Source organism: Dunckerocampus dactyliophorus, chromosome 4 (assembly GCF_027744805.1).
Source record: "Dunckerocampus dactyliophorus isolate RoL2022-P2 chromosome 4, RoL_Ddac_1.1, whole genome shotgun sequence".
Classification (NCBI taxonomy): domain Eukaryota; kingdom Metazoa; phylum Chordata; class Actinopteri; order Syngnathiformes; family Syngnathidae; genus Dunckerocampus; species Dunckerocampus dactyliophorus.
In genome coordinates, this window is record NC_072822.1 from 37,268,787 (window position 1) to 37,293,728 (window position 24,942).

The following is a 24,942-nucleotide window of genomic DNA, read 5'->3' on the forward strand; positions in this document are numbered from 1 at the left end:
CATGGGCCAAGCTCGTGTCTGAAGTCATCAACAGACCAGACCTGCCACTAAGAGAAGCAGCGCCTGTGCAGGCCAAGAGCCCGCAAGGATGCAACCTGTTTGCGTACACCACTGCTCTAGATGGATGGAAGAGACAGATGCTGTATCAGTACAAGGAAGCCAAGTACACGATAACACCCGAGGATCCTGAAGTTGATGGGCAGCTACAGATACCAGGGTCCAGGGCTTCATGGAGTCTGGCTCCAAGTCACAGGGAACAAATCACCGAAGTCACGGTGAGAGTGAACATGGCATTAGTGCCATACCAAGGGCTCTACGGTGTGGGACTGGACGTGGAGGTACAACCCAAACCAAGTCTAACCCGTGCCGAGTCAGCAATGAATCATTCTGGCTCGGAGGAGGAGCTAGTAATAGATGAGTCAAGAGGGCTGGAAGAAGAAAACCCGGCTCCCGTGGAAAGCACAATCCCCCTGGAGGGGGCCGGCCTAAAAGAGGAGGGACCTTCTCAGGTTGAGGGAAAAGGCACTCAGACAGTGCGATTCGTCATCAAAGAAGAAGAGATCGTTGAAGAGGAAGAAGCTGACGCTGCAGTAAAACAAGAGTACCGCAGAGTCGCCAGGAAACAACAAAAGCCCAAAAAGCGGACATCAGAAGACGACAGGAAATGGTGGATGTGGTACAAACGGTCTCCCACTGGTGATCGACAATGATGCCCATATTCATAAAAGAAGCATGGGAACGGACCAAAAGAAACCCAACCGAAAGCGGACCGATAGACGTACTACCCAAGAAAGACTATGGCCTTAATTGTTGTTCAAGAGCCTCAGATAATTACTGGGCCCAACGTAGTGTTTGGCTGAGAAATGGTAACTTAGAAGATCCAGCGGAAATAAAGAAAATTAGATCCTTCACTTTGAAGAAAAGTTTGGCACACCGAGGAGGAAGAATGGAGTGTAGACCTTATCCATGGCCTCCAGATTATGACCGCAAAGATTATGATGAGAATCGTCCTGAGTGGGCCCCATGGATCCTCAACACCTGCCAGATGACAATTAGCGGGAAGCCACTCAAAATAAGATGGGGACCCAACTACGCAGACCCGCTTCAGGGGGAATACATAGACCTTCAGTTGGCTGGAATGTTACTCTGGACGACTAGCAAGGTCATGTACCTGAAGTTGGAAGCAAGAATTCGAAATACCAATAAATGGCTCATTGAAAACACTCAGCTGAGCCTAAGAACTACCAGCAGGAAAGTAGAAATAATCTCCAAGCTACACAAGGTTGGCTCTTGTCTTTACAGCCATCCATTCGGCAGACAAGGATGGTGGAGGCAGACCCTCTTCGGAGAAAATGAAGACCAACCCTTGTATGAGGAGGTTGTACAGGTCACGCCAAACAGAAGAGATCATCAACTAGATAAAGTAACAGAGGGATACCCAAGACGATGGAAAAAGGAGGGGCCATCACTCCCTGTTAAAGAATGGTATGTGACGTCATGGAAGTGGGTGTGGCGGGGGTTGGACTGGCTCCTAGAAGGAGAGAAAGCAGTTTATTATCAGCCCCTGAAGGAGCAGAGAGTCATTGCTGTTCCAAGGCCCAAGCTGAAACGTCGGAAGAGAAGAAGGAAGAAAAGATGGGATCCGGCAGTGACCGGGACTACGTCCAACTAGCCCGATTCACCCGACATCTCCGAGCGCTGCTAGACAACCCACCACCTGAACCCGACCCTGGGCATCACTACGAATTGGGACCACTATATGACGAACCAGGCCCTGAACCCGTCTATGAGAACACTCGCAGCAGCACTCCTGACCACACTTATGAGACGCCTCGACCAAGAAGAAGAAGAAGACCCCCTCAATGGCTCATCTTATCTGCAGCAATGATAGTAGCTGCAGGGATATTGGGCATAGTGGCCGCTTTACTCTATGGAGTGAGTGGGGAGGCCACTGCCCTACAAGTAGTAACGCCGCAGCCAGGAAAAGAGCAGCCGGCGTTGGACCTGATCGAGGTCCGATACAGGACCACCAAAAGATTCGCCCAGAGATGCTGGGACGTAGAAGAACACCGACTAAGCCTCACCTGGAGACCCAAGTACATAGCCTGGGATCCGGTCACAGCGGAAGCAAGGTACGAGGCCGTCGGGAAAGTCAACAGCAACCACAATACCACAGCCCTGGAGGGAGAAACCCAAATAACGACTAATACTGACCTCATAGAACAGCTCGGAGAGCTAGGGCTCATTGGCACAGATTGGACTATAAGTCAAGCTTGCTTGGAAAACTCAAGTGACCAAGTACAAGTAACAGTGCAACAATGGATCCAAGAGAACACCAGAAACATCTCCTGTAACTGGCTCTGGAAGGAAAGCGAAGCTCCGACCTGGCACTGCAACTACGTATGTGTACCAGTTCCGAGGCAAGCCAACCAAGGGATGTGGAAGAAGGACATGGTGCTTGATGCTCCATACCATCCTGATGAAGAAACATGCGAGAGCCTGAGACCGCAGTGTGACCTGAGCACGGAGGAAAACACAGCAACACCAATTCCAACAACAGAGGGGCCCAAGGTGAGGCCAAGGCCCACTGAATCCTGGTTCTGCATTGAATCGACCCCTTCTGAAGAAGCCCCAACGCCGGAATCAGCATGGATGCTTGTAAAGAACTGGACAAAGACCCAGGGCAACAACGTCTCGTTTCAGGCTGAGAAAGCGTATAAGGGCAAGAAGGTACATCAAGCCATTCCCTATACGCTTCAACATCCCCAGGTGCCAGTACCCAACAGAAGTGAACTCACCTATCGGAACCACCATGGGCTCGACAAAAGCAGTCGATATCACCAAAGTGGCTGACTGGATGCCCCAGGTGGATGGCATGCTGACTCTCCTGCAGAAAAACCTATCAAAGGATTCACAAGTGTACAAAGCACTACAGAAGATACGACGCCAGAATCCACTGGAGATAGCCTGTATGAAAGCCATAGCCAACCTGGATAGGTGCTATTGGAGTTTCGGTAAGACTTGTGCTAAGAACTTTCTTGTGCTGACCCGAACTGCAATAACAGGTCAGACAGGAGGAGTACAGGTCGGCACTTGGCTAAACAACTCACTGCCATGGGTCTGGAAGAAGAATCTACGGCATTATGTGGGTGCCTGGAGCAAGCAGTTTTTCAACATGTCAGGAGTATATGGCCCAATCGACAGCGACTTTCTGGTGCAACTGTTGCCAAACCCCGACGACCTACACGGTGTGGGGAAAGACGACTTCCACCGGATCGATCAATGTGTGGTCAAGAAAGCATACCAGAGTCTGAATGGAACCGAGTGGTGGAACAACGGAGTATCACCTCGTTGCACTTTGAACGAAGTCCAAGAGGGAATAATCCCCAAGTGGATCTATGATTGTGGAGAACTGTTGAAGAATGGAACTATGAAAGGAGTTCTACAGGCATGGGAAGAAAGACACACCAGGGACGAAACCCACACTTGGTGGGGTCTGAGTCCTGAAGAGGTCAAGCTCTGGGTCTTACCCTGCCTCGCAGAGACTGACAGCTATTGGGTGAGATACCAATATGTGGCTACAGTCTACTCGAAAGAACGAACCCTCTATTGGGACCCGAGGAGACCACCAACAGGGATGCAACCAAGGCCCTGGAGGATGAATTGCAACCACGACAAGACCGTCTGTAGAGTGACATTGGCAAGAGGAAATTGTCAGACAGTTGACGCCTGGAAGAAGCGCTGTCAAGACTTCTACAATGGCTCATATGACGCCTACGAGCTTGGAGCTACGTGGGAGAAACACAATGGAAGATGGAAACGAGCTATCGTACCAGCTCAGGCACCATGCCTGGTCAGACTAACAGGACCAGGTATAGCACGAAGACAGAACAGATGGCTGGAGGTCCTGCCTGAAGTGGCACAAGCTACCTACTTCATGGCTGAAGGACATGCATTCCGACAGAACCTCTGTAAAGGGCAAGAGATCCAAGGCTTCGAATGGATAGGACCCAATCGTCTGTACAACCCAGGAACTTGCTATGCACCTAAAGAACACTGGCTACACTGTGGCATCGGACCCCTGGAGCATGAGTGCAACTGGATTGAAGTCACTGGGAAAGTGTTCGCCAGGACAGCAGACACTGTGGTCCAAGGAGTGATTGGACTAGCGGATGGAGTAGCCTCCACAGTGGGAGGATGGCTTGGCAGTCTAATGTCCAAACTGTGGCCATGGATGCTGATGGCAGCAGGAGTGATCTTCGCCTCCATCGCACTACCACTTGTAATCAAGGGAGGAATCAAAGCCCTGAGGAAGAAGAGGAGCTCGGAATGGGCCACCCTTCACGCCTGCAGCCAAGACAAGACTGCGAGGCAGAAAGAAGATGTGACCTGGGACTCCGCCCTCAGCTGGAAGGCGGTGCTACCAGTGACCAATCAGGCGCTACCAGTGACCAATCAGCAGCTGGCAGACCAAAAGAGGAAGTTGACTCACCGGACGTCCGAGGGAGGAGCCGGGGGTGGAGCCAAGCTGGCTATAAAAGAAGGAGCTGGGAGCAGCTCCACACAGTTTGATCCTCGAGATCACTAGAGCACGTACCGGGTAAGAGAAGGTAAGCAAGCATAACCATGGACTCTGGCAACAGCAGCAGCTTAACACCCCAGAATGGGACATCGGGAACCCTGGGACGGCCTGGGGCGATTCAATATGTAAGTGAAACTGAATTTTGGGTTCTTTTCTCTTGTTGGGCTTTCTACGGAGGTACGGGGATATGGGTTAGTTTCCAACCTTTACGGGTGGTTGTAGCATTTCTACTGATAAGCAAAGTCATAGTGCTTAGGCTGTTGTATGGGGTGCGGAGCTTGGGACTGGGTCTCTTTGTAGTGTACCTTATGAGCCGAATGCCTATTGACCCTACCACCTGGGTAGGGAAAGGGAAGATAGTGCTACTCCTGATTTGGGTGGGGATGGACATAGCTTCAGCGTTCGTAATCCCATTTCTCTATGCCACTGTAGTGTTAGAAGGCCTGTTACTGCTTCTCCTCCTAAGCCACATGGTGAGCCTAGTAGCCAGCCTTAAGCTCGGAGGGAAACGGGCATGGTGGATAAGGATAGGGGCTCTAGTAGGATGGGGAATAGTATGGGGAATAATAGCCACACTAGTGTGGTTAGATATAGTTAGTCAACTGTGTTTAGTTGCCTGGTTCATGACTTATGCTGCCTCCTTCCCGGTTACGGCTCGAAGACGGGCAGGGAGCACGACCATGTCATCGCCAAGGTTGCCCGCGGCGATATGGCATGTCACTTCCTCGCCTCAGCCGACACGTTAGAGGGCTCTCTAGCGTCTCTCTTTTCTTTCTTTCCTTTCCACGAGCATGCTAAGAAAGACTGTTGAAAGACTCTGTTCTACAACCTATAGACAATCCCCGAATGCCTGGCATGTGGGAACAAAGACATGGACTTCGCCTGGGTGAGAGATGACTCCTTCTGGGGGTTCTGCTGTTTCCCATACCAAAGATGCTGCTACGAGTGGTCCATCGCCACTGACCAGACACCGTATGGGGTGTACGTCAAGGACGGCTGCGAGCTACCCCTGACCGAGATGAGGTGTGTGCCATTCAGCATCGTACAAGCCAAAGCGGTGGAAGTTCGCCGAGTGTATGGGGGAAGACTCCAAACCATACACAGTTGGAGGAACAAGAAGCATCGCAGAGTCGGCCACTTCGAGGAGGTCATCCACTCCACGTGGAGGTTCGCAAACGGCACCCATACCACATCAACTCACCTAAGCTGTGGGATGTGCATCGGCCTGGGGCCATGGGGCCACACCATGCCGACAAAGCACCTCCTCTCCCGACCAGGCTTAAACCCTCCAATCGTTACCGTCATTGGAGAAGCAAGACCAGACCAGCAAGACGAGCGGTCATCCCCAGCAAAGATGCGACGCCAAACCGGAACCATCGTCTCCTCCCAAGAGCTTGAGACCGGTGAGCAGGAGGGCCGCAGAGGCCCTCACACTCCGGAACCAGTGGAGGAGGATGCAGCTGAGGAAGGACGGGTGGGCAACCGACTCGCCGACCTTACATGGAACCCGCCTTCTCCAGCCACGGAAGCTGCCGTGGAAGACATCGTCCGTGCAGTCTCGACTGTCCAGACCCTGCTCGAGGCTCTGGAAAGACTGGCTGCTGACCAACAGGCAGGAGGACCGCTTTCAGTGGCAGAGGGGCACCCAGCTGAGCTACATGGGTGACCTTGCAAGCCCCGTGAGTCCTGATGGGCCTGCAGGGGACAAGGCCTAAACCGTCAAACAAATGTTGGACTGGTCTGTGTGGACTTGATGTTACAATACTCGGTCACAGTATAGAGTAAATCCGACATTGTTACGGGGAACGAACGGATTCACGAAGGGGGTGTCGAGTGACCTAGGTACAACACCTCTTAAAAGGCCAACTTTTATACCAAAAGTACTTGTAATAATCAAGGAACAAAGCACAGTCTAGCATGCTCAAACACTCTGTCGCTTTTAGGAATGTAACCATATAACACACAAGTTAGTTGGTACCTCATGTTAGTATACATGTGCATTTATAGGGACAAACACACACACCATTGCAATACACGTCAATAGGGATACTTGCATAACTATCGCAATGCTTAAAGCACTTATATTATGATGTTATAATCAGTATTATTCAGTAACATGATTTAATAGAAGCATATAGTCCTATGGCCTTGAGAATGTCAAACAGAAACAACAGGTTGATGTCTAAGGATGTATGAAAACAAGTGTTAATGTTTCACAAGTTGAATGTCAGGTTCCAATGTTGGTGCTGAACTGAATGTTAAAATAACATGTTGTGATGTTAAAATAACATGTTTTGATACTAAAATGTTAATGATTATAAGATAACTGACGCCAATGTGAGCTCCTCCATAATCATTAAGCCACAAAGTAGAACATTAAGTTTCGGTAGTCTGGTGAAAGGCCACTAGGGGTCATAGTCATTGCAGTACAATGGCGAAGCCAGGCAACCCATATAAGGACATCCTTAGGAGTTCAGCTGAGGACACCGAAGGAGTCATCTGCGGTCAACCACTGAGTTCATCTCGGGACAGGATGATGACCAAACATGGCAGTCCAGGACGGGTCAAACGAGGACACAAGTTCAACCAAGGAGATGAGTCATGCTGAATCAGCGCGGTCGGGGAAAGTACAAGCTATTCTGGGAAAGACACTCCTCTGGGAGGTCTCAGAATGAGGTAATGGACACTCCCATGAGCAGGCGGAGACTGAAGACAGCATAAAAAGAGGACGCGCTCTACAATCGAGGCTGGCTCCAGGCGATCCTCTCATGGATCGCATCTCCAAAGCTCCAAGGCTCGCAACACAGCTCTGGGACTGCTGAAGGAAGATTGGACTCAACTCATCTGCCCAGCAGAAGGAGAAGACTCCGTCTTTCAGATGAACCTGAGACACCAACTGAAGATTTTGTCTGCGGCGCTACCGAGAGAAGAGCTGAGCCTGAGTGAGCACGGAGCCAGTCACCGCAGCGGTCCCCAGCCTTGCCGCTCTCGGGAGCAACTTAGAGCCGTTAGGACAACCAGGGAAGGTCGAAGGCCTGATCACCCGACGCCCGACCCGCATCAACTAAACTTATCCCCAAGAAGCGAACTCATTCTCACTGGACTTTTTGTCTTCACTACCGGCTTCATCATCGGGGTAGGACTGAGGCACTGGCCTGCGGCCTTGCGCTTCTTTCTATCTAGGTACATGTGAGTGGAGCTCATTGCGGCTAGTCTGACATTGTGTACAGTATATCCTTATAGTTAATAGAGTACCTGCTTCAATGCCCTTGCTAACTTTCCTAATAAAGCTTTTCACTCTTTCACTAAGAGTTGTCACCCAGTATCTTCTTTGAAGGTAAAAGAGTAAGCAGTGTGTTACAGACAGATTCCTTTGAGGTTGTTCCGGTAAACTTAGTAAAGACAGGTCCCTCTGATTGCTGATAGATGAGTAAATAACCCCAGGTCCTTACCAAAAGCAACTATCCATTAAGAGAGGAAGCAGTCGTAAAAGCAGAGGGTCCGACGTCTCGTACAACCAACCTTGGGTTACTCTGGTCTTGCGCGGCTCGGATGCAGCGGGGCCGCCTTTGCACTACCGAGGCTGTTAATACCTGGGTGAGTTCCTCTCGCCCCTGGCTTAGAGGTTTCTTTTCCCTCTACGGGAGAGACCATACCCCTTTGAACGGAGTAGTCAGGTAGGCAGGTGCGCCTGCTTCTTACACGAGGGAGCAAGGGTCTTGCACCGCCTAGGTAACTAGGGATTAAACAGTTCGATGCCGCTAATCTTTGAATAAAACCATGGCTTGCTAAAAGTAAGAAGTTGATTGGAAAATGCAAACATTTACAGGTCAAAGGACAGACCAACATATAGTTGGTCTCACATAAAACATCTCACTTCACACCGGTGAACATCCAGGGAGCGGACATAGAATTGGTAGACAGCTACAAATTCCTGGGTGTTCACCTTAACAACAAGCTGGACTGGTCCATCAACACCCACGCCCTCTACAAGAAGGGCCAGAGTCGCCTCCACCTGCTGAGGAGACTGAGGTCCTTTGGTGTGTGCAGGACTCTTTTACGGACCTTTTATGACTCTGTGGTGGCCTCAGCCATCTTCTATGCTGTGGGCTGCTGGAGAGGGGGCAGCACGGACAGGGACAGGAGCAGGATCAATAGGCTGATCAGGAGAGCGAGCTCTGTCCTGGACGGTCCTCTGGACTCCGTGGAGGAAGTGGGGGAGAGAAGGATGTTGGCTAAGCTGACATCCATCATGGACAACACCTCTCACCCGCTACATGACACTGTGGGTTCCCTTAGCAGCTCCTTCAGCAGCAGACTGTTACACCCACGGTGTAAGAAGGTGAGGTTCCGCAGGTCCTTCATACCGACCGCTGTCAGGCTCTACAACACCTGCACCACCTGAACCATGTTGTAGTGCTTTACCTTACTGTTCTCTTTACTTGTCTTGCTTGCTTGCTGCTGTAACAAGTAAATTTCCCCGCTGTGGGATCAATAAAGTACATACAATACAATACAATACAATACAATAAAGATATATCCAAGCGTTTTCCGGTCCATCCAGCCACAGTACAGAGCATCATTAGGAAGTTCAAGGTGTTCCACACAGTGAAGAACCTGAAGAGACCTGGAAGGAAGCCCAAAGTCTCAGCCAGGCATGCAAGACAAGTGGCACGGGCGGCCACCATCAACCCTCGGATCACCACCAAGGAGATGTTACAGGGCCTCAGTGACAAAGGGGCCAGTATCTCAAGACAGACACTCCAGAGGACATTGAATAGGGCAGGACTCAATGGACGCCAACCATGGAAGACTCCACTCCTCAAACCCAACCACACAAGATCGCGTCACTTGGATGAAGAAGAGGCATTTTGGTTGTTGATTTTATGGTCGGAGGAGATGAAGATGGAGCTCTTCGGACACAGAGACGTGGCTTACGTTTGGCAAAAGAAGGGTGAAGCTTTCAAACCAAAGAACAGAGTGCCAACTAGGAAAAGGCTTCTTGAGACGTCATCTGTACTTCTGTGTAGAAGGTGTCGGACGTTTCGCTCCTCATCCGAAGAGCTTCGTCAGCAAACTAATAAGTGCTGGTAGCTTAGGCCTTAAATATAGTAAGAGTGGGCGGAATTGGTGTGCCAACACCCTCCTCCTATTGGTTCGTTACACTAAGCCTGGGCGGAGCAGTGGTATAATCCTATCCTGTTATTCACACCTACGATAAAAGGGAAGTGTCGCTCCCTGGATTGGGTATGAACGACTCTGATACTGGCTTGTTAGCATCTATTGTTCTGGCTCGGCCCTGCCTTCACCTCATTTGCAAGACTAAGAGCTGTGGGTTTTGGTCTCAGTAACCTGCTGAACACAGGGTCCAAATTGAACCTCAAACCACCATTCCGATTCAATGATGGGTTCTGTTGTTTGACAAAAATAGCTTCCTTTACTCCTCTTTCAAACCATCTGTTTTCTTTGGCCAAAATCTTTACCTCGCTGTCCTGAAAAGAGTGATTGGTAGCTTTCAGGTGTAGATGTACTGCTGATTGAGGACCACTAGCATTGTCCCTGCGATGTTGATAAAGCCTTTTTTGGAGCATTTGCTTAGTTTCCCCAATGTAGTGCTCTTTGCATTCCTCATCTTTACAGTGGATGGAATAGACCACATTGCTCTGTTTCTGGTTTGGAGCCTTGTCTTTAGGATGCACTAATTTTTGTCTCAGGGTATTTACTGGTTTGAAATAGGTAGGAATTTTGTGTTGCCATAAGATCCTCTGGAGTTTTTCGGAGACCCCCGCTACATAAGGGACTACCACTCCTCTCCTTTTTGCTTCTGTGGGCTTTTGGGTTTCTTTCCCTACTCTCTTCTTTTGACATTTGTTAAAAGCCCACCGTGGGTACCCACAGGTTGAGAGCGCTCTCTGGACATGTTGTGTCTCCTTTTTCTTTCCCTCAGCACTAGTTGGTATTTGTTCCGCTCTATGTTGGAGGGTCCTAATAACCCCTAGTTTATGTTGTAGTGGATGGTTTGATTCAAAAAGCAGGTATTGGTCAGTGTGTGTGGCCTTTCTAAAGACCTCTGTAAGTAGCTGTCTGTCCTTTCCTATAATTACCTTGCAGTCTAAGAAGGCTAGTTGGTTTTCTTTAGTGTCCTCGCGAGTAAATTTGATATTGGTGTCCACCGCATTGATGTGATCTGTGAAAGACTGAATTTCTTGTTTTTTGATTATGACAAAGGTGTCATCCACGTATCTAAACCAGTGCCTTGGTTTTGTCCCTGAGAAGGATGTGAGAGCCTGTTTCTCCATCTCTTCCATGTACAGATTCGCCACTATGGGTGAGACTGGTGAGCCCATAGCACAACCATGAATTTGTCTGTAGAATTTCCCTCTAAACTGAAAATATGTGGTGTTAAGGCAAATTTCCAGTAATTGGCAGATGTGGTCAGCACTAAGTTTTGTTCTCCGATGCAGAGTTGAGTCCTCGAGCAGTCTCTTCCTCACCACCGAGACTGCTGCTGAGGTGGGGACAGATGTGAAAAGTGAAGTCACATCATAAGACACCAAAGTTTCCTCTGGCTCCAATCTGAGGTCTTTGATGCTCGCCACAAACCCTTTTGTGTTCTCTATATGATGATCAGTGTTGCCTACCAATGGGGATAAGACTGTTTTTACATATTTCGCTACATTGTACGTGTACAATAGATGCTAACAAGCCAGTATCAGAGTCGTTCATACCCAATCCAGGGAGCGACACTTCCCTTTTATCGTAGGTGTGAATAACAGGATAGGATTATACCACTGCTCCGCCCAGGCTTAGTGTAACGAACCAATAGGAGGAGGGTGTTGGCACACCAATTCCGCCCACTCTTACTATATTTAAGGCCTAAGCTACCAGCACTTATTAGTTTGCTGACGAAGCTCTTCGGATGAGGAGCGAAACGTCCGACACCTTCTACACAGAAGTACAGATGACGTCTCAAGAAGCCTTTTCCTCGATGGACAACTCCTGTACGACTGAGAGCCTACACAGACAGAGTGCCAACTGTTAAGCATGGAGGCGGAAGCATAATGCTGTGGGGCTGCTTCTCAGCGAGTGGGACCGGGAACCTCGTTAAGGTTGACGGCATCATGAAGAAGGAACAGTATATCAAGATACTCCAGGAGAACATCAGACAGTCTGCTGTGAAACTTGGTCTCGGTCAACATTGGATCTTCCAACAAGATAACGACCAAAACATACCGCCAAAATAGTCAAGAAATTATTTTAGGAAAACAAAGTCAATGTTTTGGAGTGGCCAAGTCAAAGTCCGGACCTCAACCCCATCAAAAATCTCTGGAGGGAACTAAAGGTGAAGGTCATGGCAAGAAAACCCACCAATTTGAAGGACCTGGAGAGAATTTCGAAGGAGGAGTGGGCCAAAATTCCTGTGGAAACATGCCAGAACCTAGTAGTTAACTACAGGAGACGTCTTGAATCTGTAATTGCAAATAAAGGCTTTGCCATTGATTATTAAGTCATGTAAGTCATGTTATAGCATGGGGTATGAATACTTATGAACATGACATTTTTTGTAAATTTGTGAAATAAAACACAAATAAGAATGAAATTCCCCAAAAATACATATGCTGTATTTGTGAAAGCCTGGTGCAACCCTTTTATGTCATTTTTTGCAGAATAAATGCAATCTGAAAAGAAATATACAAGAAATACCAAAAAAATGCCAGGGGTATGAATACTTATGAGCACAACTGTATGTTCATTCTTCAAGAATCCAGAGCCAAACCGCTGTGTCTCATGTGCTCTGAAACTGTAGCGTGCAGTCTGAAAAATCTACGAGAGTCGTAGCACATTCATTTACAGCACAGCAACCTGCAAATGAGTCTTCACCAAGGATTGTATGGATATTGGAGCACAACATCTTTGGCTGACGGGAGAGTGGTGGAGGGGTGCTTCTGCGGCAGAGATCTTACTCGAAGGTAAACAATGTACTGTTGTACCTTTTCTCTTAAAGAAACACTTATTCAATGATTATTTAATAGGTTGTTTTCAGAGAAACCCGTGCAGTTTTATTTAACTTAAAAATGAGTCTCTTATGTTCATTCATTGTTCAGTCAAACGTTTTATTATTTATGTGAAATTAGGTGCCAAAATAAGTGTGTTACACATATTGAAATTGAGAGTTGGATAATATCGGCATATCAGACATCCCTAATGAATACCCAGTGGTCCTGACCCGCTTGGACCTGTGCAGGGGGTTTCCCTCTCTGGGGTCAATGACCACTTGATATAGGGACCTTGGGGTCAGTGAACTCTACCTAATGAGCTTTAGCTGTCTCTAAATTAAAGCTGTCACATGTTTAATACAGTACAAGCTTTGAGGGTGATAAGGAAAGTGAGTGAATGTTGAGCTGGGATGTGTAGCTAATGAGACGAGGTCAGCTTGCCTCATATGAGGCAAGATGAGATGAGAGCCGAGAAAGAACGGAGAGATGCAAAGAAATCACGATCAAAGTCGTCTTTATTGCATAGAATGTATGCGACACAAACATAAAATGACATTTATAGCGCTGCACATCGAGTGTATGCTCAACAATACACAATAGTACAAACACACTGGCTACACTTCAAAGATCACTTCCTATCGCTAATAAAACAGGTAAGTGTTGTTGAAGTTAGAGGACACCTTGGAGCATACACTGTATGCATATACTACTACATAGTACATATATACGTAGTACATATATATACTGTACATAAACTACTATAGTATACTGCTATTACAGAACATTGTCATAACACAAACACAATTTCATGACTGTTGATGTGCACTGCTGCAGCGAAACAGTAAGGTGAGGAAAACACCACAATCCACGGTGTTCTCAACTGAAGTTGTATATCTTCTGCTCCTAGCAACACACTAACTTGGAACTCCTGAGGAAATGTGGTGTCATACACGCAGTACATCATCACTTTCTAGGTAACTTCTCACGTCACATTACAATTCTACGATTTGACAAAGTTTTTAACAGAAACTGTCTAGGAAAACATTATTCTGTGTCGTGTGTCCGCATGTGCACTGTCAAACTTTTCTTATGAGAATATTTTTTACCACAAACTAAACAACTAAAAGGTTTTTCTCCTGTGTGTGTTCTCATGTGTGATGCCATACTTACTTTCTGAGTGAATCTTTTAGCACAAACTGAGCATTGAAAAGGTTTTTCTTGTGTGTGTGTTCTCAAGTGTAATTCCATATGTACATTTTGAGTGAACCGTTTACCACAAACTGAACAACTAAAAGGTTTTTCTCCTGTGTGTGTTCTCATGTGCGATGCTATATTTTCTTTCCGCGTAAATCTCTGTTCACAAACTGAGCATTGAAAAGGCTTTTGTTCTGCATGAGTTCTCACGTGTGATTCCATATGTACATTTTGAGTGAATCTTTTACCACAAATTGAGCAACTAAAGGGTTTTTCTCCTGTGTGTGTTCTCATGTGTGATGCTATATTCTCTTTCCTTGTGAATTTCTGACCGCAAACTGAGCACTGAAAAGGTTTTTCTCCTGTGTGTGTTCTCATGTGTGATTCCATATGACCATTTTGAGTGAATCTTTTCCCACAAAGTGAGCAACTAAAAGGTTTTTCTCCTGTGTGCGTTCTCATGTGTGATTCCCTATTACAATTTTGAGTGAATTGTTTACCACATACTGAACAACTAAAGGGTTTTTCTCCGGTGTGTGTCCTCATGTGTGATACGATTGTTACCTTTTGAGAGAATCTTTTATCACAAATTGGACAACTAAAGGCCTTTTCTCCTGTGTGTGTTCTCTTGTGTGATTCCATATTACAGTTATGAGTGAATCGTTTGCCACAAAATGAACAACTAAAGGGTTTTTCTCCAGAGTGTGTTCTCATGTGTGACATCATATTTGCCCTTTTAACAAATCTTTTGTCACACTTTGGGCAACTAAAGCCTTTTTCTGCTGCGTGTGTTCTCATGTGTCCAACAAAATCCCTTTTAATAGAAAAGCTTTTAGCACAAACTGAGCAGGTCAAATGTTTTTTACCCGTCTCCTTTTTAGAACATTCAGAGTGTTTGTTGTCGGTGTGAGTCTTCATATCACCGTCACAGTCTGTATCGCTGCTCAAAGCTTCTTGGGTGTGGTCCCAGTCTTCATCCTCAGGAGAGTATGACGTTGTGTGATCACTATCTGATAGTGGAGCTAAGAGGTTGTCTGCATCATCTTCTACCTTCACAGACACAACAGTCAGTGGCAACTTGGTGAGATCAGCCTCCTCCCAGCCTAGAAGGCACTCTCCCTCCTGAGTCATCCAAAGTTCCTCCTCTTCCTCTTTAACATGAAGAGACTGGGGATCTCCCTTCTTCAAAGTGGAGCTCCTCCCCTGCAGCTGAGGGGCATGTTGTTCTTGGCAACCAATCAGCTGCTGCATGTCTGCAGGACAAAATACAAACACGCTTTAGCTCCGATTTTATTTTCTCCACTGGTTGTGATGCATCAGTGGTCAAACTAAATTATTGAACGCGACAACGCTTAGTAACAGCTAGAGATGTCCCGATCTCATCTTCAGGATCAGCTCATACTAGGCACCGTCAATAAATTACTATTCCGCTGAAGAGAGTTTGTTAAAATAAAAAAATGTTGAGAAAGGAAAGGGAAAGTACACACATGGCCCTGGGCCGTCAAGACACACACAAGAGGGGTCACGAGATGCTGTAATCTCACGAGAGTGTGCGTGACGCACGGAAAACAGACCAGCGGAACATAGCATCAACTACTAAAACATCCGCAAAGTATTTTGACGCAAAACCAGCATATTAAACACCCTAAAACACTACAAAGCCAAAACTGGAAGATCTGGAGGAGTACAACGACGGGTGCTTCGATCGCGTAGTCATGGGCAAATCACCCAAGACACCGAAGCCGCCCGGAGGACTCACCTGGAGAGATATAGCCACCAGGCACTGACATCAGAGACATCCTCGACTCCATCGATAAGAGGCTGATTTGTTTGGACGGCCGCCTCGCTCTCGTCAAGGTGCTCCAGAAAGTATTCCAGGCCATCCGTGAATCTCTGAAATTCAGCCAAAATCAGATCATCTCCTTGGCCACGGAGAACGCAGCCCTCCGTGAGTCGGTGAAGTCCCTCACCGACGGAGTTTCACAACTTGTCCAAGAGAATAAAACCATGGAGGAGACGATTCTAGACCTCCAGGCCCGGAACATGCGGGACAATCTTGTCTTCACGGGAATTCCAGAAAAATCTGAGGAAGACCCAGAAGAATCTGTGAGGGCCTTCATGGTGCGACAGCTCAAACTCCCAGCGGCCGTCATCCAAAACATCACTATTCACCGCGTCCACCGCCTGGGAGCCAAGAAGTCAGAGAACCGAAGGCAGAGACCCATTGTGGCGAAATTCGAACATTTTAGGCAGAACAGGTGAAGGGCCGAGGCCGGGAGCTGAAGGGGACGGATTCAGTGTCAATGATCAATTTCCCCGAGAAATCCTCGACAGACGCTGACGCCTGTTCAGAGGAAGTTCATTGGCGAGGGGTGCCAAGCTGTCATCACGGTGGATAAACTCTTTGTCAACGGACAACTATACCGCGACCGGGAAGCCACACCATGGCTGTATTCATCATCCTAATATGGTAGCTGATCATCTATCTTAACCAGGTAACATTTTTCTATCTCGCAGCACGCACACCTGGAACCGTTCCCTTTTTCCTTTTTTTCTTTCTTTCTTCCTCTCCCTGTCCTCCCTCTGTCTCACGCTTTCCCCCTTTCTCCCCGCCTCATAATCTCACATATCCTCTTGTCTGCCAGCTGTCTTCTTCATCAGCATCTCTCTTCAGTGACATCACACACCCTCAAAGTCCAAACCCAACCAAATTCAAACAATACACACAAGTACACACACACACGCACGCACACTTTCATACACATATACATCATACTCTACTATTGATATGGATACCACCCCCACTCACAAGCACGCTCATCTCACACATGTATAAACCCACATCACATCATCACTTTAGTTAGTTTAGTACATTCAGGGTGTTACACTTTGCCTATGTAAAAATTAAGCATACATTTAAATGTACTGTATATACTCCCATGATTTTTACTTCCAGGTACACATACTTCACATTTGATCTTGTTTACACACACATCACTAAAGCTAGTCTAGGATGAACTCACTACAGTTCGTCACTTGGAATGTCAGGGGAGTTGGGTCGATAGAAAAAAGACAAAACATTTTTTATCATTTGAAGAACACCCAAGCAGACATTGTCTTATTACAAGAGACTCACATGTCCAAGTCAGCTGTCCATACACTTCACTCACCACAGTTCCCACACACATATTTAGCAAGTTACAACTCCAAACAGAGAGGGGTAGCTATTTTAATGAACAGGAGGATGAATTTTACACTCCACAACAGTATTACAGACACAGAAGGGAGATATATAATAATGAACATATCTGTTGATAATGTACATTTCTGCATTGCCAACATATATGGTCCGAATGTTGACCACCCCTCCTTCTTTCACGCCTTCTTTTCTTCTCTCTCTGCACATTTGGATACAAGTATGATCTTGGGAGGGGACCTCAATTTAGTATTTAACCCAGAAGTGGACAGGTCTAGCCCAGCTGGGAGACATCGTGAGTCTCAATCAACATCGATACTGAAGAAATACATGAATGATTTTGGTCTTTGTGATGCTTGGCGCTCTTATCACCCTACTCACAGGGAATATACTTATTTCTCACCAGTGCACCACACCTACTCTCGTATTGACTACTTTTTGACAAGCAACTCAATCATATCAGACATTTCAAACATTCACATACACCCTATCACCATTAGTGACCACGCCCCAGTCTCTCTTTTTCTCACTAACCAAACTATGAGCGCTCCTACTAGATGCTGGAGATTAAATACATCATTACTAAAAGACTCAGACTTCCTAAAATACTTTGAAAGAGAGTGGACAATGTTTTTAGACTTCAACGACCAACCCGGCGTCTCGGCTAGTATTCTGTGGGAGGCAGCAAAAGCAGTAATGCGCGGAAAAAACATTTCATATTCATCACATAAGAAAAAGAAAGAGAGATTACTACAATCAGAGTTGGAGGAAAAATATCCAACTTCTCCAAACCACTCATGCTGACTCACAAGACGAGTACATCCTGAGTAACCTAAGAAAATACAATAAAATAAGTAAGAAGATAATAAATAAGAAAATTCAGTTCCAACTGCAGAGACTGCGTTTGGAGAAGTTTGAGCATGGCAATAAACAAGGAAAATACTTCGCTAACCAACTAAAAGTCAATAAAGAAAAAAGCTCTATCTCCTCCATTAGAGACTCACCTCCCGGAGGAAATTCATTCTGTCCTCAGATGAAACCATCTCTCCCAGATATTGAAACATTTCTCAACACCAGAGAATTACCAAAATTAAATGACGAACAGGTGACAAACTTAGATGTACCCATTTCATTAATAGAACTTCATGATGCTCTACAGCGGTTGCCGAATAACAAAGCACCAGGTCCCGACGGATTTCCTGCCAAATTTTATCAAGTATTCTGATCATTATTATCTCCAATATTCCTAAGAATAGTTTTTGAAATTAAAGTCAGTTCATGCTTGCCTCCAAACATGAACTCAGCTACAATCAATCTCCTGCTGAAACCGGATAAGGACCCAACACTACCTTCCAGTTATCGTCCAATTTCACTGATTAATGCAGATCTTAAAATAATATGCAAAGTTTTAGCTAGAAGACTGGAAAAAGTTACCCCTTATATAATACACCCTGATCAATCAGGATTTATCAAGGGGAGACACTCAATTAACAATGTACGCCGTCTAATCAATCTGATTGATTACTCTATCATCCATAATTTAGAAACAACAATTGTGTCATTAGATGCTGAAAACGCATTTGACAGAGTAAACTGGAAATTTCTCTTTGCAACACTACAAAAATTAGGCTTTGGAGATTCATTTAGAACATGGATTAAAATACTATACAACACCCCGAAGGCCTCTGTTCGGACCAACAATCACATCTCTCCAGAATTTACTTTACAAAGAGGTACTAGGCAAGGGTGTCCACTCTCTCCCTCACTATTTGCTATCTTTATCGAACCTCTTGCAGCTGCAATTGGACAACATATAAATATTAAAGGGATCCACACCACAAATGTTCATCATAAGATAAGCCTTTATGCTGATGATGTATTACTCTTCTTAGATAATTCACATTCTTCACTTCACCAATCTATCTCATTCATTAACAATTATAGCACCTTCTCAGATTACTCCATTAACTGGTCTAAATCCACAGTACTGCCCATTAACTTTGGTTTCCAGAGCACCCCCTCTATACCACTGTGTTCAGGGAACATTAAGTATTTGGGTATTAACATTTCCTCCAACCTGTCAGACCTGATCCGCTTGAATTATACTCCACTACTGAAGTCAATAGAGGATGATCTTGCACGTTGGAGAACCTTGCCCATCTCACTTACAGGCAGAGTATCCACCGTGAAAATGATGATTTTACCAAAGGTTAATTATCTGTTTTCCATGATCCCCACCAAACCATCTATAATTTGGTTCAAGTCATTAGACTCATATATAAATACATTTATTTGGAAAAATAAGCCAGCACGAATAATTCTCAAAACGTTATAAAAATCTAAAGAATATGGGGGCTTAGAACTCCCAAACTTATCCAACTACTTCCTTGCAAACAGGTTACAGTACATCCTAAAATGGATCAAACCTAACCCATTGGATTATTTATGGCTAGACATAGAACAATCACTTAGCCACGAAATCCCAATTTGTAATCTGCCCTTCATTAGCCAAATCCTCCGGAAAAATAATTGTTTTAAAAGTATAAATATAAGCACCACTCTGACAGCTTGGTGGGAATTTCTAAAAATAACTAAATTCTCGCTCACTCCCTGCCAATACACTCCCGTCTGGAATAATCCTGACATTTTACTTAAAAAGAAACCATTACATTTTCCGACGTGGCACGAAAAAGGAATAAATTGTATGAAAAATATTATTAAAGGAAACAACTTTATTTCATTTAACGACCTTGTTACACAGTATGGAATAAATCATAACAAATTTCTTGAATACATAAAAATTAAATCTATAATTAGAGCAAGTTTCAGGACTATATCATGGGAAAGCAATACCACCATTGACCATTTTTTTTTAAATATCTGCCCCTAAAACATAATCTAAATTATATATTCTACTTTCAAAAAATGACAACAAAATCGGCGTTCCAATCTCCAAATGGAACTCAGATTTATCTACAAGCTGTGATCCTGAATTCTGGAAGCAAATATGTCTCAATGCTTCCCGGTTAATCAATAATCCCAACCTACAGCTGATTCAGTTTAAAATCCTTCATAGAGTACACTACACAGGACATACAGGGTCAGGCAAAATGATGTGACACATTTGTAGGTTAAATAAAAGGCAAATAAACTAAAGATACAAAAAAGTGTTTTTATTTTCAAAAAGTACATATAATGCTATTTTTTTCATATAATGCCATTGTTTTTGGTTTCTTGTTCAGTTGCTGCCATGAATTGGACTGGTGAGCATCGCGCTTTCATTGTGGAAACGTTTATCAAAACAAACCAATCTGTAACTGCAACACAACGAGCGTTCCGTTTGCACTTCAATCTTGGTAGACATGATGCGTACCAGCTGGAAACACCATCTTGTTATGGTTACCAACTTCGCAGCTACCGGATCTGCATTGAGTGTGTGGACAATAATGGATCCCATTTGACTGATTTAAGTTTTAAAACATAATGAAACAGAATGGCATTATATGTACTTTTCGAAAAATAAAAACACTTTCTTGTTTCTTTACTTTATTTGCCTTTTATTTAACCTACAAATGTGTCACATCATTTTGCCTGACCCTGTAGAATGTTTAGAATGGGCTTAACTGACTCTAACATCTGTACACACTGTTCAGATCATAGAATAGATGACTACTTACACTCCATGTGGACCTGTGCTCCCATTAATCATTTTTGGCACGGAGTGTGTGAGTACCTATCTTTGGCACTTGGGTTGGAGAGAATGTCTGGTAAATCTAAGGAAGAAATGTCAGAATTTCAGTCTATAGGGGCACCATTAATTAATTCCTTGACCTGACTCTCGAGGGCTCTGTGTGTGTCGGGGGGGGGGGGGGGGGGGTAGTGTGCTTCTGCGCCCGGCAGGGGGACGCTCCTCTTGTGGGTCCTGTCATGCGGTGCTTGCTTCTCTGTCCCTCCTAGGGACGTGGGTGTGGCCGTGCTCCGCTCTGTGTGGGGTCCGGATCTCTTGTGATCGCTGTGGTGTGGCTCCCTTGCCAGCCGTGGTTGTGTGTGTGTGCCGCATGAGCGCAGTTCCTACTGTTCTGGTGGCGGTTGGGCCTGCCTTGTTTGGGGGTGGCGCTGTGGACGCTGCCTCCGGTGGGGCTCCGGCATTGGGGTGCAGGGGGTATCGCCTCTGGGGAGTTGGGTGGACCGGACTGGGTGTCCTGGCGGGCCAGTTAGGGCTCTTGGGGGGCCCCTCTCCTTTCATGCATTCTCAGTGACAATTACACGCGCACACATTCTTGCACCTTTATATACTGTATATATGAAGACTTGCACACGTACAGAGATGCCTGTGCATGTGTACGTGTGCACACTCGCAGTGCATGCATGATTCCCCACATTGCTCACTGAGTTGGCCGGGTTGTTATTATGTTGTTGGTTTTATTACAGTGACGGTGATGTCAGCAATATGATGATAATTTTTACAATGATGTGCATTACAGTTATTATCATTGTGATCACTATCATAGTTCATCATTTCATGACTACTATTATGTGACTGTTTCAATGCAGTATTATCATTGATATCACTATCATAGTTTATCATTTCATGACTACTATTATGTGTGACTGTTTCAATGCAGTATTATCATTGTCATCACTATCATAGTTCATCATTTCATGACTACTATTATGTGTGACTGTTTCAATGCAGTATTATCATTGATATCACTATCATAGTTCATCATTTCATGACTACTATTATGTGTGACTGTTTTAATGCAGTATTATCATTGTGATCACTATCATAGTTCATCATTTCATTACTACTATTATGTGTGATTGTTTCAATGCAGTATTATCATTGTGATCACTATCATAGTTTATCATTTCATGACTACTATTATGTGTGACTGTTTCAATGCAGTATTATCATTGATATCACTATCATAGTTCATCATTTCATTACTACTATTATGTGTGACTGTTTCAATGCAGTATTATCATTGATATCACTATCATAGTTCATCATTTCATGACTACTATTATGTGTGGCTGTTTCAATGCAGTATTGTCATTGTGGTTGTTGATATTATTTTGTCCTTTCCGTCATGGTCTTTACAGTCGTCACGGACATTTGCTGATGTAGTTCTGTATGTTTGTGTTGTTCTGTTATTGTTGTCACAATTGTTGTTGCTGCTGTTGTCCTTGTCTCTGTCTTTTTTGTCCCCCTCTTATCCCCGCACCACCCCCCCGTCTTCTTTGTATTCTTTTCTATCCCCTCCTGCCACTCCAAATTTGCATAATAACAAAGCATCAAAGTCAAATAAATTAACAGGTGAGGGCATTTAGATCAACAATTCTATCTGTCATATACCGGTAGTCTAAATCACACCACAAATGTATCTATAACCATGTCAAATTATTAGTCCTACCCTGAAAGTGTTTTGTGCGCCCATTTTTTCCAATTGTACCTTTTATTGGATGGACTTTTATTGGATTAGGGACCAGACTCACAGCGGTTTGTTCCAAAAGCTAACCAACGTTGTTAGTCATGCTGTGTAATTAAAAAATTAAAAAAACATTCAGCAATACTTTACTTGCATAAGTTTAATGGTTTGAACAACTATTTTCATCACCATATTCATGTCTGTTCCAAAGGTTATTGTTATCCCCCCCCAAAAAAAATCGATACCGGATCGGATTGGCAAGACTATAAAACAAATCAGAACAGAAGCCAAAAATGTGGATCGGGACATCCCTAGTAAGCAACAGTAGCTGTTTTTAAATGTAATTTTATAGATTTTAAGGCTCAATGCCACTGCTGTTCTTTAGTTTTCCTTTTCCATTTTTGGGTTGGTACTGTGGTTGCAGTGGGCTTCAAATGGCCTGCGGGCCACAAGTTTGAGACCACTCTTTACAGTGTATAGAGCAAATAAAGTTTTAGTTCAGATAACCTCCTCTGTGAATCACCACCTTATTGTCATGGAGGGGTTAGGCTGCGTGAGTGATCTGAGAAGCTATGTTGTCCAGGGCTATGCAAGGCAAACAGGTCCAAGGTGACAGGCCAGACTAAGAGTGATTCAGAAGACCCTATGACAGGGGTGGCCATTACGTCGCTCGCAAGCTACCGGTAGATCGCCAAGGTAGTTTGGGTCGATGGCGTAAAGGTCACTTTGTAGTTGTCATATGACATCAGTCAGCTGACATTAAGCTCCCCTCCTGATAGGCGCTTGCTCCCCCGCAGCGTTTCAAGCAACACAGGAAGATGCAACTTTCATCTTTATTACTCTGATAATGGATGAACTAACTCTGCTCTAAGATGTCTATAGCTATCACAAATGTTATCTGTTCACTTGTAGCGGCTAGCTACGTAGAAAAAAAGTGTATTGTTTACTGGCTTGGCTTTGCGTCATGAACTCTACTACAGAAATCAGTGTTTTCTACACGTTGGCTTCTTAAACTATTATTTCATGATGACATTAAAAATGTGCCCATTGGTGAAACCTTTTCAATATGTTGCCTTGACTTGGGCTGCATTGTCTTTTGCATCATCATTTTCCATTCTTGTATATGGGTCATGTTTGATAGCAAATTCTAACTGGATGTAATACATGAACTGCGTGCCCTAATGAACGTTACATAGCTAATGTGACTGACATATTAGCAGTACTGACTCATATTACACAACTATTTAGGACTTACGTGGAATGATCTTTATTTCCATATTGAAGGGAATTATGATAGCAACTACTTTGAAGACCTGGAAACTTTGAAAATGTGAATGTGAAATACTAATGAATGAATGAATATTTACAATAGAATTTCAGAGTTTACTGCTTACATTTTGTATATGTTATATGTTTAATAGAAAGAGGTAGATCATTTTGACTTGTACTTGCATGCTGAGAAAGTGCGTGCACTCCTGATATACATGTATAACCTACAGAAATACGTACACATATTTTATTAAAATAAATATATACTTTCTATATTTTATATTAGTAGGTAGATCTTTGGGACTTGGTCATTTTTAAAGTGTGAGCACCCCTGTCCTCTGAGAAACACCAAAATGAGGGACCGCACCTCGCCCGGACATGGGAAACCGGGGCATCACCCTGTAGCAAGACAGGGCCTTCACCCGCGAGGCCCGACCAGGCCCAGCCTGAAGAAGTCACATGAAATCACCCCACTCATAGAGCCGAGCATAAGAGTCTGGAGCAGTGTATAGTGGGTTGGGGTCTAGAGCTCAAATCACATAAGATCAAAGACTGTCAGAGACTCAGAGACGTTACGTGTCAAAGCGGTTGCATTATTAGCTAAGCATCTCTGTTCACGTAAGGGAGCGAGTGAGTATTAGAAACCTGCGCCTCTACAAGCAGAGTATGCTGGCTCTTAGGCCCAAATAACCTAACGTATATTCAGGTCATGTAGAACGTGACACCCGTGATAGTAAACTGAAACTTACAAGCGCAGCGGTTATGTTTTTGCCCGCGTTTATCTGTCTGTTTGTTTGTGTTCAAAACAACTTGAAAAGTTCGGAATGGATTTGGATAACATTTTCAGGAATTGTCAGAAATGGGATATGGAAGAACTAGGGGCGACCAAATATTCACATTTCTCCCCAAATTCAACCTTTTCCCTAAAACTGATAACCTGCTACTACTGCCACATTTCTCAACTGACTGAAGCCCTACCAACATCAAAGTGTTCAACACGTTGCATAATAACAAGCATCAAAGTCAAATAAATTCTGTGTAACAGGGGAAGTGTATCTGACACTTTTCCCTGGCAGAGTCAAATCTGTTGAGCACTTGAGGGCATTTAGATCTAAAATTCTATCTGTCTTAAAGGCTGGACAGGACAGGGAAGAAAAAAAAAAGTGTTCAACACGTTCAGGACATTCAGGCTGCCTGTATTTATACTGAAAACAAATTCTACATTTTCCCAAAAATCATACTTTCCCTATAACTGCTATTACTTCCACATTC

General features: G+C 44.7%; 1 protein-coding gene across 3 annotated transcripts in view; it reads right to left on the reverse strand.

The window, feature by feature from the left end:
- LOC129180516 (gastrula zinc finger protein XlCGF57.1-like) overlaps positions 1 to 24,942 on the reverse strand; it is a 59,220-nt gene that overhangs the window by 25,084 nt on the left and 9,194 nt on the right. The window contains exon 3 of one of the 3 annotated variants that reach the window (XM_054775076.1): positions 13,077 to 15,026. The exons of the other annotated variants lie outside the window; for them this stretch is intronic. Coding sequence (XP_054631051.1) covers positions 13,624 to 15,026 — 1,403 coding nt within the window. The 3' untranslated portion in view covers positions 13,077 to 13,623. Of the gene's footprint in view, positions 1 to 13,076; positions 15,027 to 24,942 lie in introns of those variants that run through there. 3 annotated transcript variants of the gene reach the window in all.